This window comes from Oryx dammah, unplaced genomic scaffold (genome assembly GCF_014754425.2).
Source record: "Oryx dammah isolate SB20612 unplaced genomic scaffold, SCBI_Odam_1.1 HiC_scaffold_2, whole genome shotgun sequence".
Classification (NCBI taxonomy): Eukaryota; Metazoa; Chordata; class Mammalia; order Artiodactyla; family Bovidae; genus Oryx; species Oryx dammah.
Genome location: NW_024070186.1, coordinates 72787685 through 72806738, shown reverse-complemented (window position 1 = coordinate 72806738; position 19054 = coordinate 72787685). Strand labels below are relative to the sequence as shown.

The following is a 19054-nucleotide window of genomic DNA, read 5'->3' as shown; positions in this document are numbered from 1 at the left end:
GTCCAGGGTGACTTTCCAAAGAAGCCCTTTTCTCCCCACTGAGAAAACAGTGTTATAAGGATTTCCATATATGGGAATTGAACTTTAGCTTCTAAAACATCTCTCATAATATGTCAGTGACATAATAGCACCTCTCAACTATCAAAAATTGATTTGGCCAGATATTTAGCTGTAAATTAAATTTCTATAATGTGAGTCTGATTTCTCTGTAAAGTTGAAGATGTGAGGGCAGAAAACTGATATATTAACACTTGGTGAAAGCATTTAGCAAAGGAAGGAGTAAAGTGTTATTTGCTGTGGATCCCCTGATTTCTGTTGATTTCATCTGAGTCCTACACTTTCTATCTTCATTCTGGACCTTTACCACAGTCCAGATTAAAATTTAAGATTAAATATTAAAATTTGCTAGTAGGTATTGCCCCTATGTTGTCATCTTGCCTCAAAATAGCCAGTTTGAAAAATTCTTTTAAAAATTCACTATGAAGTCTTGAAACACCTCTGTATTTAATCATGTGGTTTTAAAAACAGTACACACATTTGCTCTTCCTCCCCCTCAGAACCTGTGTAGAGAAGGAAGTTGAACAGGTCTGGGAAACCACTTAGTGGCAGAGGTGAGAAATGAAAACCTTTCAGCAGCACACCTGGCCTGCTATTAGCAGTGCTCACGAGGAGATGTAGAAAGCTATCTTATCATTTTTTCCTCTCCCTCGCTTGCCCTCTCATATAAATTGTCACAAAATCCCGTCTGTTTTACCACCAGAATATTTCTCTTGTTCATTCCACCATCCCTACTTCAGCTCAGCCCCTTATTCCCAGTCCTTGTGCTCAGAGTTCACTAAAGATGCTCAAGTGTGAAGTCGTATGTCATCCTGTAAATAATATTTTCTACCAAAGAGTAAGAGAAGATGGGGAAAGGAATCAGTTAAAATATAAAAGTTACCATTCAGTATGGTGTTATAAAAGGCATAAGTCCAAAGAGCTGTGGGAGTGAGAGGACAGTGTGACGCACACAGCTCTGTGGGGAGGAGGTCAGAGGAGCGCTGACCGACGGCTGGCCCTTCACCAGGGGCTCGGAGAACTGCAGAGGGATCCCGCAAGTGTGAACGCTCAGCCTTGTCAAAGCGGATGGTCATCTCAAACAGGAGGCTCCTGCCCCCACTTCTCAAGCTCTTCTCTCCAAACTCTGGGAGGCTGAGAAAGCTCTCTCTGGTGTCAGGAGCCCGGGCTGTCTGGCAGCCCCTTTCAAGAGGCACAGAGTTTAAATAGAATACTTTGGCCACATGATTTGGTGCAGATTTTGACGTTGAGAAACAAGGCTCCTTGGCTTACCCTGGCTCAAGACACGATTCTGATCCTGACCTCTAGCCTTAACCAGTATTTCTCAAAGTTGAATCTGCCTCCCAGTCATGTCAGAATCACCTGGGCCCCAGGTCTGACCCACAGAATCAGAATCGCTTGAGGGTGGGGCCCGGGGACCTCTGGTATAATATGCCCTGTAAGTGGCCAGAGGCACTGCAAGTTCCAGGGCTGCAGTGGCCCCTCCCCTTCCCATCATCACCCGTCTGTGCCTGAGGCAGCAGGGACAAGCCCAGTACCTCCATCTCTCTTCTCTGTGAAGCCGAGGCAGGTGGGGACAGTATCACTTCCCAGCGTCGTGGCCAGCCTGTAACACCTGTTACTCTGACTTCACTTGCAGCGGATGAATGCATCAGTGACAGAAACAGGAGAGAAATCCCTGTGGCCGTGGGCCTGAGTATCGCGGTACTGCTTGCCGTTTTGCTAACAGCATGCCTGGTGACCAGAAAGAGGCCCAGTAGAGGATATGAACGCATGTAAAGCCCCACCTTCTTCAAAATGTGCAAGGTTAAGGCCTTGGAAATGCTGGCTGCATGTTTAGCCTGAAGTGATGGGATCACATTTTCTAGTTGCCAGCCCCACCCTCCTAATCCGATTGGGACACCAGCTTTCCAACAAAGGCTGTCAAAGCTAGCTATGGTTAGCCCCCACCCCACTTCTTCCTGGGCCATATGGGCTTGAGTTCCATCCACACCTGATAATACAAACCTGGCTGGGAGAACTGGGGACAGAGGCATGGATGTGAGCAGGGTCCTATGAGATGGAGAAAGCAAACCACCAAAGGAAAAACTGTGGGAAAGGCATTTTCAAACTGCGCTGATTTTTCTTATAGGCTTCAAAGAGTCTCAAATTCTAGGCTTTTGTTTTGCTTTACTTTTAAAAAACCAATCCAGTTCAAAGTAAATTCTAAAGTGATTTTAAACTTCTGAATTTTTCCCACCTCCTGATTTACTTAAATTACCAATGGTCTTAATAGACCATCATTTTTAAAAGGACATATTCTACACTGTTAAAATGTATTATTAGTAAAAAGAAAAAAAAAAACTAGAAACATCCCAATATTTCATTTTTTCAGTGTAAAGGATATACCAAAGATCTTGGCAAACAAGAGTCTTAATAAATGTTAGTTCTCCAGTTCTTTCACCTTCATTTGTTGTCTACCCGCATAACATCTTCTTTCTGCTTTGTCTCTATTTTCCTTTGATTTTAGTCTCTCCTTGTAGATTTACTTGTTAACTTGGGCCATTGTAGGGGGTGGAAGTAGGCAAAGCATCTAAACAACCAGAAATGGCAAGAAGAGGGAGATCCACCCATTGTTGCAGGGAGGGGGACCCCTTCCAGGGCCTGAGAATGGGCTCTTGTCTAACACTCAGAAGTGAATTGTTCAAGGAGACCCATGTGCTGACAAAGCAAGAGACTTTGTTGGGAAGAGGCACTCCATGGAGGGCAGGAGGGTAAAGGAACCTAGGAGAACTAGTCTGCCATGTGGCTCATAGTCCTAGGTTTTATGGTGATCGGATTAGTTTCTGGGTTTTCTCTGGCTAATCATTGTGACTCAGGGTCCTTCCTGGTGGGGCACGCGTTACTCAGCCAAAACGGATTCCAGTGAGAAAGATTCTGGGAGGTTGGTAGGACACGTGGTTTCTCCTTTGACCTTTCGTGAGTCCTTCCAGTTGGTGGTAGATTGCTAGTTCCTCCATGTCCTTACCATGTCCTCCTGTTGTAAAGTAACTCAAGCAAATGCTTGTTACAGTGCCCGGATGGCAGTTCCAATCAGTGTTTCCCCTAACAAGATTATTACCCTCTTTCCTTTTTTAGCAAACATTTACTGGAAAAAAAAAAACTGTAAACCAGAAATTTCCTGATTGGGAGTGATTGGTGTCTAGAGGGAAAGTTCTATCAAAATGTGGCTTGGAATGTTATTTGTAGTTTTCTATTACGTTGACTATTTAAATAGCAGAACTGGGGTTGCTATTTCAGAGAAAGGGGAGAGTAATGGACTTCTGGATATTTTTAATTGTTTTTACTAACAGAAACTGTTGTTGTGTTTCTACGTTTTCCAGAGGTGTCATTCATTAATTTTAACAGAAAGTTGATGAAAGTTGGCAACCACGCTATAAGCACCACTTATCTGGGACGTGTACAGCTTTCCTTTGAGGTGTTTTAGCTCTCTCCACTTTCTCAGAAATGGTGGGGGTAGGGAGGGTACACCGCAGCTTCAAGAGCTCTCCAAGAGAGGGTCAGGAGTTCCTGTCTCCTTACAATAGGAGGTATTGATGCAAACCTGGGACATGAGGACCCAGTGTTCCCCAAAGTGACTTGGGCTGAACAGCAAGGGCTTGGCCTTGGAGAGATGCCATCCGTCTCAATCTCCTCCTTCCAGCAGGCAGCAGCCCATATCTGCACAAGACTCCCGTTTCCAGTTCAACCTCAAGTGTACTTGTTGGGTTCTGTTCTGCAGAGCATGGGTTGTTTATTCAACATGCCGCTAACCGCCCTGTAGAATAACTAAAGGAAGGTTCTAGCATAGAAATTTCTCCCACAGCAGATGGAAGACAAAGTCGAAATAAAATTTAAAAAAAAGAGAGGTAAAGCAATTCACTTGAGTTTAATTTCCCTTTCTACCACCTTCAATGAATTATTCAGTGATGGCTGCTGCTTAGACTCCTGTGATCAATCCCTCGCCCCCCACCCACCCCGACCCCGCCACCTATGATCTTTAAAACTGCTTTGAATTAACATTCTATTAACAAAGAACACAAGTTTTATTTGAATAATTAGTAAATAAATGCCTGGCTGCATGATGGCCTGACAGTTCTGCCCACTATTGCAGTGATGTCCCAGGAGGGTCCTCTTCTGAGTGCAGGAGGCTGCTGTTAGTGCGACAGAGTCCAGGAAGCCTCACAGGGGCCTCAGATCCTCCCTAGCTGCACTGGTCCCAGGCCTTAGGCTCTCCTGATTCCTGCTCATCCAGCTGGTTCCAACTCAGTTTCTCCCTTCAGCTGATGGAGAACTGAATTTACCCATCTCTCTCTGCAACCTACCTAGAGAGAGTAGAAACCTTCACTAACAGGCACCTGGAGAGAACCTATCCATTGTTAATTTTGCTGTGCGCTTGACCCTTGAAGGATGCTAGGGGTTAGGGATGCCCAACTTCCCACAGTTGAAAATCTGTGTGTAAAACAGAGTTGGCCCACCATTTAGGTGGTTTCCTCTGTACTTGCATTCTCCAACAATCCCCAATAGAGCAGTACTGTAGTATTTAATATTAGAAATAATCTGCCTTTAAGTAGACCTGTGCAGTTCAAACTGGTATCCTTCAAGGGTCAACTGTATTTCCTTCTCAAGAACACTGTTTTACAAACTGGAAGCCCACAGAGGACATGGTTTGGTATTCCTTTTACCTTGTTCCATAAGCATTTCCCTGTGATGCTAAAGGTACAACGTGTCATTACTGTGGCTGCTATCTGGAATATGCTATCAATGTTATATGATAACTTACATAACTATTCTGTTATTACTGGGAATTTTTATCGTTTCTAGGTCTTCACAATGATAATGGGAATAAAGAATTACGTATGAATTACATACGAAACAAACATCGATTAACAAATGTGTATCAAGGTGTGCCTGAATTTTGGTGCCTCTTGTGTCTCCTGCATTGGCTGGTGGATTCTTTACCACTAGTGACACCTGGGAAGTGCTAGGGCTTGTAAAGGAGAAAGAGTGAGATGAATAGGACATTGCACGCCTAAGAAAACAAATTGAGCATCAAAGTAACACACTTATATACTAAATGGAAACAGGTAAAAGGCAGAATAGGTAGAGCTGAAAACTGAATTATCTTCATAGAGAAAAAGACGGAGATAATCAGTTAATGCAGATAAAAATTAAGCTTACATTATAGGAAAGCTGCTAGGTATTTAGATCATCTTAAGTAAGGATAAGTGCTGTCTCTGAGGTACAGAGTTCAAAAACAAAAAGATGATATCTTTTAAGATGTAATATGTTTCCTTAAAAGAAATAATTGAAGTTGGAGATTGAAAGTGCATAATGCATCCTGGGGGGGTGGGGGGGCGAGGAAAGCCTGAAAGTAGTTATCTAATATTGACAGGGGAACCAGTAAGATGGCAGAAGGGTGGAAGTGATATTATCTGAGTAAAAAGTTAATAGGCAGATTTCCTCAAACATGAAGTAATTCAAGGGAAACAGCACCAATGAGCTCTCCTTAAAGATACAGCTTGACAATGAAATTTGGTCAGAGAGAAGCCACATTACAAACAAGGATATCAGCAAACATCTCTTGGGAATAGAGAAAGCACAGCTTTGTTTTTTAAAATGTGTTTTATCTATTTGAAGAGTTAAGTTGAAAAAGCATTAAACAGTTATGGATCTGAGATTTTATCATTCCTTCTCATATATGAATGATATATGTACATGGTTTTCATCACAGCATTATTTATAATATCAAAAGATTAAAAACAACCAAAGGTCCATCAGTCTGGGACAGATACATCCTACAACAGAATACTATACAGTTATTAAAAAAAAAAAGAAAGATGACATACATGTGTATGTATGTATAAGGAAAGTTATCCAAAATATCATTAAATAAAAAATGTATGATGCATAATAGTGAGTAAAGTGGGAAATAAAGTGTATTTTCACTTTTGCTTCTATCTGAAACATTGGATACACATAAGAAACTAAGTAGTTGTCTAATATTGACGGGGGAACCAGTAAGATGGCAGAGGGTAGAAGTGATACATTTCAAGGTACAGCATTTCGTATTGTTTTGACTTTAAAACATGAATGTGTTCTATATTTGAAACAAATTTTTAGGAACCAAAGAAATCATAGTCATCAAATAGAATTGAAATATTGTAAATCTGAACAATGTTTTAAAAAATATTTATAGCTGGCTCTTCAGAATTTGAGTCGGGAAGAACAGAGACAGAAGGGAATCTGTTAGTGTTAATCTTTCAAAACAGAATCAATAGGTAATATATAAATTGGAAACACAGAACTTAGGAAACACATCTCTATTTTACAACCTCTTAATGCGTTTCATAATATTTTACTTATTTTATTTGTGTATTTTTATATCTTTTTTGAACCTTAAAGACATCTTTTATGTAACAATATTTCCCATGACAAAGATAAATTTATTTCAAGCACAGTAATTCCTCTAGTTTTAATTTTTTTCTTTGAAATGGAAGTAACATTAAAATGAACAATTTTGCTTAAAATAGATTTTACATGATCCCATTTTATTTTTATTTATTTTAAAATTTATTTTATTTATTTCTATTTATTTTTCTACCCATCTATTCTTATAGTTATAAAGAAAGATGCCTGCAATAATGTTGTCCATGTTTTAGCAATGATAATTTCTGGGTAGTTGGTTTTCGGGAGATTGTTCTTTTTCTCTGCTTTCTAAATCATTTTAATTATTTTTAATGAGCATATATCATTTTTTAAAAATACAGTACTTTTTATTTAAGCATGCACATGAGCACACGCATGCATACACACATATGTGCAGAGGAAACAAATGCCTCAAAGATTTATAGTGATTAATTCAAGTGGAAGAAACAGGCGATTAGAAAACTATTTTCTTTGTTAACTTTTCTGTATTTTGAAGATGTTTAAACAATGTCCTATTAAATAGTATAAAACTATATGGAAAGTAGATATGAGATGATACCACTCTAATGACGGAAAGTGAAGAGGAACTGAAGAGCCTCTTGATGAAGGTGAAAGAGGAGAGTGAAAAACCTGACTTGAAGCTCAGCATCTGACAATTTTGAATTTTTTTTCCAAATTATTTTAACTTCTTACATTATGTTCTTTCTTATATAAGAAATCTATAGGTATTTATGTGTACAATATTATCTATAACAAAATTACATATAACTTTAACAAGTATGAAACTAACAAAATTATCACATACCCAAAAGGATTCCTGGAAAACGACATTTTCTTGTCCTCCTCTAAGAGATAAAGCACTTTAACTAGCTTTAACAGTTTCTTATGGTGACTATCACCGTAATTCTCTAAAAAAATAATTAAAAGCTTATCTTATTTCTTATATCATCTTTAAACCTCTTGCTATGGAAGATAAGGATTTCATACTCTTAAGCCATCCTTTTTATGATTATATCACTGCTTTTTGTTAAATCAATAAGGTATGCATCATTATAGTGTAAATATTTTTCACTGTCAAATCAAATTACATACTACAAGCACAATTCCCATCTTGCATGGATTTTGTCCCCCCTCAGCCACCCCCACCCCAGTCTCTAATTAGCATTCCCTCTTCCCTGTCCCTCCTGATTCTTTTTTCTTGGACCTCAGGTGAGAACTGGGTTAATGGTGATTATTGGTGCAGAACACAATTTTAGTATTGGCTCATGGAAGGCCTCAAGGGTATATCCTCTCTCTATCCTTGAATAAGGTATACATAGAGTTTTTCATTTTTTTGTATTCAATTCAGTTCCCTTTTATTCCCAGGACCTTCCATCTTTCTCCAGTCAAGACTGATAACATTTTAAATGAACTGAATAAGTGCTCTCTAATGTAATAAAGAAAAAAAAAAGAGTTTTGACAATTTTGCAAACTTTCACTTTTAAGCTCTCATAAATAGATCTATTTTCTAATGTTTTTGCTCACTAAAAGCAATGAAAGAGAACTGTAAGTATGACAAACGTGTTTAATAAAGTGGAGAAACATCACATGTTTTCCACAGATCGTGTTTATGGTGACAGTCTATTTTAAGTAAGCATACCCACTTTGCAGAAAACAATACCTGGAAGAAAACAGGACTAAGAATTATTAAATATTTATTAATTGCTGAGAATAGAAGGGTATCTTATTTCATCTCTCAACAACTTTATATATTATTTGCTTCCTTTATAAGTGAGTAAATTGCAAGTTTAAATAACCTGCCCAGGAAGTAAAAGTCAAACATAGGTCTGACTCTAAAGCTCATATTCTCCTCACTACAGCCTGCTTTCTGGTCTAGCCTCACTAAACCTTACTGGCTGCATTGTGTTTGTTCTTCCCCTTAGTGGATGAATGTTCATCTGACTACACGATTGTGCTTCCTGTGATTGCGGCCATCGTGGTTGGTCTCCTCGCTGTGGGTTTGATTGTCTATGCAATCCGTTTAAGGCGTGAATATTCTGGATACCAGAGAATCTAATTGGCGCCCAGGAGAAAAGAAAAGCATGGAGTTTAGCGAACCCTTTCATTGCTTCCAGGGTGTTGTGGACTTCCCTTGGAGTGTGGATCCTCCCAACCATGTAAACCATCATCTTTCACACACGCACACAAAAATCATTTCTGATGTAAGTTCAAGCAGCATATCTATTTAAAAATATTTTTGTTTGCTTTATGAAAGATCTGGTGAGTTATTTAAAAATATTTCTAGTATCATTGAAAATATTTTAACCAAAGTCAATTGTTGATTGAATCAAGTAAATCATCTTCCTAAAAATAATTTATTTTGTTCTATCCTCTATTGCCACATTATAACTAGGTAAGAAAACCTACTTAAGAGAAACTGAACACTTGAGATACATTAAATTAATAATGTATGTAAGGTGGTAAATGCTCTATATTATAAACCAAAGAATCAATTGTAATTAATGTTACCTGTGTTCACATGGGAAATTTATTTTATCCTTGATCTCTTCCACTTTCAAAGCTGCTTCTGCTTTGTGTAAAAAATATATTTTCAGTACTTTTACTATGTGTTGTATGATGTACATGTGTCTGGCAATTGACTTACTTCCTTTTCCACTTTAAATGTTTCCTAAAAATCCTCAAAAAGAGCAACATATCATAGGTGGTCTAGACATTTGATGTGACACCAAGAGGAATAGATCAGCTTATATTTCTGTCTTGACTCCTGCTCCAGAATCACTCAAGACTAAGAATTAGGTGGCTACAGACAACAGAATTAAATGAGAAGAAAGAAACATTAATAATGGCCCTTTGCTATTGAACACATATATGCCAGACACTAGGCCAAGCAGATTATATACATCTTATTTAATTTCACAACTTAAATATGAGTAAACTCAGACTCGAGGAATTTCCCAGCTAACAGGTGGCAGAGCCACACAAGTGTCACCTAGCTAACAAGTAGGAGAGCTTGAATTTGACTTCCTGCTGGCCTGGTACCAGGGTCTCAGTCTTTGCACTACACCAAATTGCCTACAAGAACGATGACACTAAGTGCTGTCTGAAGACTCACACAGGTGTGTGCCCCCTTTTACAGAGGAAATGATTTTATCCAGAATGATAAACAATTAGAATACGTGTAAAGAGGACTTATAGAAAATGAAATGAGTCTATCTTCAATGAAGTTCTCTACGCCCTCCAAAAAAATTTAGAGGCTCTGTAAAACATTTGTTTCTCGTTCTTATGGGATTGTTAAGCTGTGAGTCTAAAGATGAAGAAATGGAGTAAGCTTTTCAAGGTATTTTTATTTCTTTGAGTGAGAAATCTTAACAGGTAACCAACTTTTCTTTCTTGAACGTAGATCTCCCTCTTGTGGTAACTTGCTTCTTCTGCAGTTTTATGGCCACATTTTCTACTCTAGTTCATTTTATTCTGTAGAGCAGCCAAGAATTTTATTCCTCTTTGTTCTTACTTGGAGAAGGAAATGACAACCCACTCCAGTACTCTTGCCTGGAAAATCCCATAGACGGAGGATCCTGGAAGGCTGCAGTCCATGGGGTCTCAAAGAGTTGGACACGACTGAGTGACTTCATTTTCTTTCACTTTTGTTCATACTACCAAAGAAAAGAACTAAGTCAGAATACTAACAGAAAAGACCACACACCCCTAGCATTCATTAGTAAAGGAATAATTCAAGTCACCCTGGAGGACATAGTTACTTTCCTGATTTGCTCTCTTATGTCTCAATACTGTTGGCAACGTCCTAACTTTAGTCTTAATAAAATTGAAATGTATTAAAAATTTTGGTAATAAAAACTTATTTTTGAGATTAACTTGTGTCATTCATTTCTTACAATTCAGTTTTTGTGCTATTAAAATTTTTGCTTATAACCTTAGTGGAGGTTGTTGCTTCAGTCAATAAGTTAAATCATCTTCCTAGCAATAATTTATTTCTTTCTATTCTCCATTGCCACATTATTACTAGACATGAAGACCTATTTGAGAGAAACTGAATTTCTGAGAAGATAAACCATATTGAAGATACAAATTAAATTTCTCAATTCTCAGTCCAGACTACCTGACTGATTTACTGATTTATTTACCATTTCATTCATTCATCCAACCAACATTGATTAAAGACTTCCTAAATGCCAGACAGTCTGGCAGGGGCTGAGATAAATAAGAAGAAGTCTTGTATTAGTTATCTACAGCTACGTAACAAATTGCCCTGAAACTTAGCAGATTAAAACAGCAAACTTTTACTATCTCACACAGTCTCTGAGGGTCAGAAGTCTTGGAGCAGCTTAGGTGGGTGGTTCTGGCTCAGTGTCTCTCCACGTGGCAGTTCACCTGTTGCCAGAGCTGCGGTTATCTGAAAGTTCAAAGGGAGCTAAAGGATCCCTTCAAAGTTCACACCATGTAGCATATCCATAGGCATGCTCACAATATAGCAGCTGGCTTTCTCCAGAGCAATGATGCAAGAGAGAGAGACTGACCACCTAGTCACAGAAGTGACATGCCATCCCATCTGCTATATTCTGTTGTCACACCAACTATCCCTGATATTAATACAATGTAGGAGTGAAGACCAGGAGAGGTAGAAATCAAGGGAGCTTTTCTTGGATGCTGTCTACCCCATGCCCACTGTCAAGGCAGAATTACTGGTTTACTTTGGGGAGGAAAACTCAGGTATAGAAATTTCAGTACATACACCAACAAATGTTGTTTGATAGTAACCTATGCAAAGGGTAACAGTAGCAGGGCTGTTTCCAGTCTGCTTCCAACTCTGCCCCAGATGGAGCACACCCCCAGAAGAACAACCTCTCAAGCCCTGGTGCTGGTAGTCTGAACCAGCTGCTGCTCAAGTTGACTTGCCTTTCTACAAAGGTAGGTTGTTGATCCATGCTCTGCTGCTGCTGCTGCTGCTAAGTCGCTTCAGTCATGTCCAACTCTGTGCGACCCCACAGACAGCAGCCCACCAGGCTCCGCCGTCTCTGGGATTCTCCAGGCAAAAGTTCTGGAGTGGGTTGCCATTGCCTTCTCCGTGGTCCATGCTCTATAAAATTCATTTATAGCTTTGCTTCAGGAATTTGTCAACTCCCCTATGCTCTCTTATAATGTAATCCAAAGCAATCTGGACAACACAAGATATGCTACGGAATATCACACTGAACCCTACATTGATGATGTCATGCTAATTAGACAGGACAAGCTCAAAGCAATTATTATGCTGGAAGGAAGGGAAAGTCGCTCAGTCATGTCCGACTCTTTGCGACCCCATGGACTGTAGCCTACCAGACTTCTCAGTCCATGGGATTTTCCAGGCAAGAGTACTGGAGTGGGTTGCCATTTCCTTCTCCAGGGGATCGTCCCGACCCAGGGATCAAACCCGGGTCTCCTGCATTGTAGACAGACGCTTTACCTACTGAGCCACCAGGGAAGCCTAATATGCTGGAGGTCTTGGTTAAACACATGTGTTCCAGAAAGTATGAAGATACAGGGACTGACTACCTCACTGAACAATTTAAAGTCCCAGAGGATCAAGGACATACCAGAATGTCCCCTCCAAGATAAAATATAGATATTTTTCATCTTGCATCCTTTCCACAAAGAAGGAAGCACAGAGCCAGCTAGGCCTCTTTAGGTTCTGGTGGCAACATTCCACAGCTAGGAAAACTCCTCTGGTCCATTTACCAAGTGACACAGAAAGTGATCGGTTTTGAGTGGGGCCCAGGGTAGGAACAGGCATGACAACAACTCCAGGCCACAATGCAATCAGCTCTGCTGCTTGAGCCTTACAATTAGAAAGACCTCATGGTGCTGGAGGTTTCTTCAGTGGGCAAGGGTACATTATGAAATTTTTGGCAAGCCTAGTGGGAGAATCATGACACGGTCCCCAGGCAACTGAAGCAAGGCCAAGACCATGCCATTTGCAACAGAAAAATATATCCCCTTGAAAAGCAGCTCTTGGCATGTTACTGAGTCCTGGTAAGCTTGACCTTGGGACACGAAGCAATCATATACCCAGAACTGATCATTTTTTAGCTGGATTCTGGCAAATTCACTGGGCAATAAGCTGGATGGGCCTAGTAGTAATCAACTGCGGGATAGAAATGGACATCCAGGATCAAGCCCAAGTCGGTTTAGAGAGCAGGGTAGGTAAGAGAATCTCTTAGTTTTAGAGAATACACATTAAAGTAATTAGGAATAAAAAAGAGCGTCTCGTCTGCAACTTACTTGCGATGGGTTTTTAAAATGTGAGTATATGAGTATGTGTGTGTGTTTAGGTACATGGAGAGAAAAAGATACAGCAAACATTGTAAAACATGAACACTTGGGAGATAGAGGAGAAGGGTGCTATTCTTGCAGCTTTTCTGTAAGTTTTAAGTTACATCAAAACAAAATGTTTAAAACATTATGTGCTTAGGTATCAAATTCAGAATATGCGAAAGGGTACATAGTAAAAAGGTGTCACTATCCTGTTGCTGTCCTGGAGTGGATAACTTTTCCTTTCCAGAGGCTATTGCCACATACTGGCTTCCCAGGTGGCTCAGTGGTAAAGAATCCACCTGCCAATGCAGGGGATGTAGGTTTGATCCCTGGGTCAGGAAGATCCCCTAGAGAAGAAAATGGCAACCCACTCTGGTGTTCTTGCCTGGGAAATCCCATGGACAGAGGATCCTGGTGGGCTGCAGTCCATGGGGTCACAAGAGTCAGACACGACATAGCAACTAAAACAACAACAGAAATGACAAATTGCTGCATGCATAGCACGTATTTTTTTCTCCTAGTTTTACACAAGTGATAGAATAATAACCACAATTCTTCACATTGTTTTTTTCACTCATCAATCAATCTTAATATATGAGTATATATGGGCTGTCTCATTCTATTTTTAGTGGTTGCATAATAATCCATTAAATGTACATCTGTACATTTATTTAATCAGTCTCTTTTAAGCAGTCCATTATTTCCGACAAAGAAACAGTAATTTTCCTTAATCAGACGTTATTTCAAATGTCAATATCTCAGGTGATTTCTAAGAAATAGCTTTGCTAGGTTGGTGAATTTGCAGTTTTGATAACTATTACCAAAGTACTCTGTATAATGGTTGTGCCAATTTTCACTCAATAATGATAACATTCTCATGCCCCTCACTAATTACAATGTGTAATTAAACATTTTGATATTTGCTGATGTGATATATATATCATTATAGTTTTAATCTGTATTTCTTTGATTTGGAATAAAGTCAAATGTCTTCCATATTTATTTACATACTTACATTTCCTATTCTGTGTATGGATTTCCCCAGTGGCTCAGATGGTAAAGAATCTGCCTGCAATGCAGGAGACCCAGGTTCAATCCCTGGGTTGAGAAGATCCCCGTGGAGAAGGGAATGGCAACCCACTCCAGTATTCTCACCTGGAGAATCCTAAGGACAGAGGAGCCTGGCTGGCTACAGTCCACGCGATCATAAAGAGTAGGACATGACTGAGCTACTAACACAGGCACATTCTATGAACTCCTCACATTTTTCTTTTTCCTTTTATACTTGTAGGTTCCCCCCTTAGCTTTACTGAAGTACAACTGACAAATAAAATTGTGTATATTTAACATGTTCAATGTGATGATTTGGTATATGTATGCTGCTGCTACTGCTAAGTCGCTTCAGTCGTGTCCGACTCTGTGCGACCCCATAGATGGCAGCCCACCAGGCTCCCCCGTCCCTGGGATTCTCCAGGCAAGAACACTGGAGTGGGTTGCCATTTCCTTCTCCAGTGCATGAAAGTGAAAAGTGAAAGGGAAGTCGCTCAGTCGTATCTGACTCTTAGCGACCCCATGGACTGCAGCCCACCAGGCTCCTCCGTCCATAGGATTTTCCAGGCAAGAGTACTGGAGTGGGGTGCCATTGCCTTCTCCGTGGCATATGTATACATTGTGAAATTATCACCATATTCAGGTGATGTGAATACTTAAGGTCTACCCTCTCAATAAATTTCAAATATACAATATATTATGATTATAGTCACCAAGCTGTGCATTAGATCCACAGAGTTTATTCATCTTTTCTTTTCACTGTTCATCTTTTAACTGAAAGTTTGTACCCTTTGACCAGCATCTCCTCTTTTTCCCCTGTCCCTCAGCTTCTGGTAACCACCATTCTACTCTCTGTTTCTATGTTTGACTTTTTTTTTTTTTTTAAGTTCCAAATGTAAGTGAGATCAAGCAGTATTTATCTTTATCTGGTTCATAACATAATGTCCTCCGGGCTCATCCATGCTGTTGCAAATGGCAGAATTTCTCTCTTGTGGTTGAATTATACTTCTTTGCCATATGTGAGTATGTGTGTGAGTGTATGATCTTTGTTCATTCATCTAGTTGACAAAATACTTAGGTTCCACATCTGGGCTATGGTGAATGACACTGCAGTAAAGGCGGTAGTGCAAATATGTCCTCAAGATGCTGATTTTGTTTCCTTCGTACATATTTCCAGAAGTGAGGTTGCTGAATAATATGGTGGTTCTATTTTTAAATTTCTGGGGAATCTGAGTAGTTTCCACAATGACTGTCCAATTTACTTTCCCGTCAACAGTGTACAAATGTTCCATTTTCTCCACATCTTCACTAACACTTGGTATCTTTTGTCTCTTTGATAATAGCCGTCCTAATGGGTGATAACTCATTGTGGTTCCAATTTGCATTTCACTCATGATTCGTGATGCTGACCACCATTTCATGTAGGTGTTAGGTATTTGTATGTCTTCTTTGGGGAAAATATCTGTTTGGGTCCTTTCACAATTTTTAATTGGATCATTTGTTTTTTGCTATTGAGTTGTATATTTTAGATATTAATCCCTGTCAGACATATGGTTTGCAAATATATTTTCCTATTCAGCAGGATGCCTCTTTATTTGTTGATTTTTTCTTTTGCTGATGAAGCTTTTGGCTTGATGTTTTCCCAACTTCATTTTTGCCTTTGTTGCCATTGATTTTGGTTTCATATCTAAAAAAATCACTGCCAAGACCAGTGTCAAGAAGCATTTTCCCTATGTTTTCTTCCAGTAGTGTAAGGCGGGTCCAGTTTCACTCTTTTGTACATAGACATCCAGGTTTCCCAATAGTGTTTACTGAAGGGACGATCCTTTCCCCACTGGATGCAGTTGGTACCCTTGTCAAAGCTTAGTTGATCATATATTCTGGGCTCTCTATTCTGTCCCCTTGGTCTCTTTATATTCTTTGAAGTTTTTCTCTTGCATTATAGATCTTTTTTCCTTATTGATTTGTAGCAGTTATTTGCATATTAAGGAAAGTACACCTCCATCTGTGATAAGTTATATAATTGTTCCCAGTTTCTTTTTTGGGGGGGTATGTATGCTTTGCTGTGCAGATTTTCAAAATGATTATGTATTAAATAGTTGAATTTATCAATTCTTTCTCTGTTATAGTTTCTGAGTATTGTGTTACACTTAGAAAAACCTTTCCTTCCTTAAGATATCCCTTGATATCTTCTAACACTTTTATCCTTTCATCTTTTGTGTTAAATCTTTTATCCATTTGGAACTTATTTTGGTGTTAGATGTGAGGAGTGAGTAGAGATTCAACTTTTTTTTTTTCCTCCTAGAGGGTTTGCCACTTGTCCCAATACCACTCTTGAATTATTGAGTCTTAAAATCTAGAATGAACATTGCATTTTATCAAAGATCTATTAAGCAACTGTGAACATGATATGATTGTTTCTCTTTTAAGCTATTAAGATTAATTACTTATATTAATATTGACTCTGTCTACATTTCTGAAATAAATCTTACTCATCATGGCATATTACTCTTTCCTTATGCTACCAGATACTTTTTGTTGCTGTTCAGTTGCTCAGTCATGTCCCACTCTTTGCAACTCTGTGGACTGTGGAAGGCCAGGCTTTGCTGTCCTTCACTATTTGCTCAAACTGTCTCCCCCTTCTCCTCCTGCCCTCAATATTTCTCAGTATAAAGATCTTTTCCAAAGAGTCAGCTCTTTGTATCAGGTGGTCAAAGTATTTGAACTTCAGCTTTAGCATCAGTCCTTTCAATGAATATTCAGGGTAGATTTCCTTTAGGATTGACTGGTTTGATCTCCTTGCTGTCCAAGGGACTCTCAAGAGTATTCTCCAGAACCACAGCTCGAAAACATCAATTCTTTGGTGCTTAGCCTTCTTTATGGTCCAACTTTGACATCTGTACATGACTACTGGAAAAACCATAGCTTTGACTATATGGATCTTTGTTGGCAAAGTAATGTCTCTGTTTTTTAATATGCTGTCTAGTTTTGTCATAGCTTTTCTTCCAAGGAGCAAGTGTTTTTCAATTTTATGGCTGCAGTCTCCATCCACAGTAATTTTGGAGCCCAAGAAAATAGTCTGTTTCCACTGTTTCCCCATCTATTTGCCATGAAGTGGTGGGACCAGATGCCATGATCTTAGTTTTCTGAATTTTTAGTTTTAACCCAGCTTTTTCATTCTCCTCTTTCACTTTCATCAAGAGGTTCTTTACTTCCCCTTTGCTTTCTGCCATTAGAGTGGTGTCATCTGCTTATCTGAGGTTATTGAAATTTCTCACATTACTCTTGATTCCAGCCTGAGCTTCATCCAGCCCAGCATTTCACATGATGTACTATGCATAGAAGTTTAGTAAACAGGGTAACAATACACAGCCTTGTATTTCTTTTCCAATTTTGAGCCAGTCCACTGTTCCATGTCCAGTTCTAACTGTTGTTTCTTCACCTGCATACAGACTTCTCAGGAGGCAGGTAAAGTGGTCTGGTATTCCCATCTCTATAAGAATTTCCACAGTTTGTTGTGAGTGGTAAAGAATCTGCCTTCCAGTGCATGAGACATAAGAGAAGGGGGTTTGATCCCTGGGTTGGGAAGATCCCCTTGAAGAGGGCTTGACAACCCACTCCAGTATTCTTGCCTGGAGAATCCCATGGACAGAGGAACGTGGTAAGCTACACTCCATAGGGACTCGAAGAGTCGGACATGACTGAAGCAACTTAGCATGCATGCAGGCACAAAGGCTTTAGTGTAGTCAATGAAGCAGAAGTAGATATTTTTCTGGAATTCCCTTGCTTTTTCTATGATCCAATGGATGTTAGCAATTTGATCTCTGGTTCTTTTGCCTTTTCTAAATTCACCTTGTACATCTGGAAGTTCTCACATACTGTTGAAGCTTAGCTTGAAGGATTGTGAGCATTACCTTGCTAGATACTTACCAGATATTTTAGTTGGTAATATACTTTGGATTTTTCTATTATTATTCATAAGTGAGGAAATTGAACTAAAGTTGTGTATGCTATTTTTGTTAGTTTTTGGTAACAATGTTATGCTCACTTCTTAAAAATGTCAGGTCGATTTATTCCTCTCCCTTGGCTCTTGTTTTATCACAACAAAAATTTAGAGTGATGGACTAAGCAGTTTAAAATAACAGACAAGCTACAATTTAGTTCAGTTCAACTAAACAGATATTTTACTAGACAGACACTCTGAAGGGGGCACTCCTTATCTTTCTTGATGATCAAGCTGCTTGGTGTCCCCCTTTAATATTTGCAGTCTTCTCCTTTTAATTATGCCAGTGCAAAGTAGGGCTTATATCCACCACCAATCAGAGAAAGGGAATGCAAAGGGCATGTACTCGAGGCCGATTGACAATTAACAGCATGCTGTGTTGTTTATGTCTTCCTATGTGTCTTCACATAATTCAGTCTGTTACAATTAGATGTGCAATATTCATGAGCCCTTCAGTTCAGTTCAGTTCAGTTCAGTCGCTCAGTCGTGTCCGACTCTTTGCGACCCCACGAATCGCAGCACACCAGGCCTCCCTGTCCATCACCAACTCCCAGAGTTCACTCAAACTCATGTCCATTGAGCCGGTGATGCCATCCAGCCATCTCATCCTCTGTCGGCCCCTTCTCCTCCCTCCCCTAATCCCTCCCAGCATCAGAGTCTTTTCCAATGAGTCAACTCTTCGCATGAGGTGGCCAAAGTACTGGAGTTTCAGCTTCAGCATCATTCCCTCCAAAGAAATCCCAGGGCTGATCTCCCTCAGAATGGACTGGTTGGATCTCCTTGCAGTCCAAGGGACTCTCAAGAGCCTTCTCCAACACCATAGTTCAAAAGCATCAATTCTTTGGTGCTCAGCTTTCTTCACAGTCCAACTCTCACATCCATACATGACCACTGGAAAAACCATACCTTGACTAGATGGACCTTTGTTGGGAAAGTAATGTCTCTGCTTTTCAATATGCTATCCAGGTTGGTCATAACTTTTCTTCCAAGGAGTACTGCTAAGTCACTTCAGTCGTGTCCGACTCTGTGGGACCCCATAGACGGCAGCCCACCAGGCTCCCCCGTCCCTGAGATTCTCCAAGCAAGAAACTGGAGTGGGCTGCCATTTCCTTCTCCAATGTATGAAAGTGAAAAATGAAAGTGAAGTCGCTCAGGCGTGTCCGACCCTCAGCGACCCCATGGTCTGCA

The 19054-nt window shown here is 39.7% G+C and overlaps 1 protein-coding gene across 3 annotated transcripts in view; it reads left to right on the top strand.

Moving 5' to 3' along the window:
• LAMP3 (lysosomal associated membrane protein 3) overlaps positions 1–10376 on the top strand; it is a 33113-nt gene extending 22737 nt beyond the window's left edge. The window contains exons 6-7 of one of the 3 annotated variants that reach the window (XM_040251704.1): positions 1697–1863; positions 8427–8513. In XM_040251704.1, the coding sequence (XP_040107638.1) occupies positions 1697–1836 (140 nt within the window). In that variant the 3' untranslated portion in view covers positions 1837–1863; positions 8427–8513. Of the gene's footprint in view, positions 1–1696; positions 5424–8426 lie in introns of those variants that run through there. The other 2 variants (XM_040251705.1, XM_040251703.1) reach the window with 2 other exon arrangements.
• The last annotated feature ends 8678 nt before the right edge of the window (positions 10377–19054 follow it).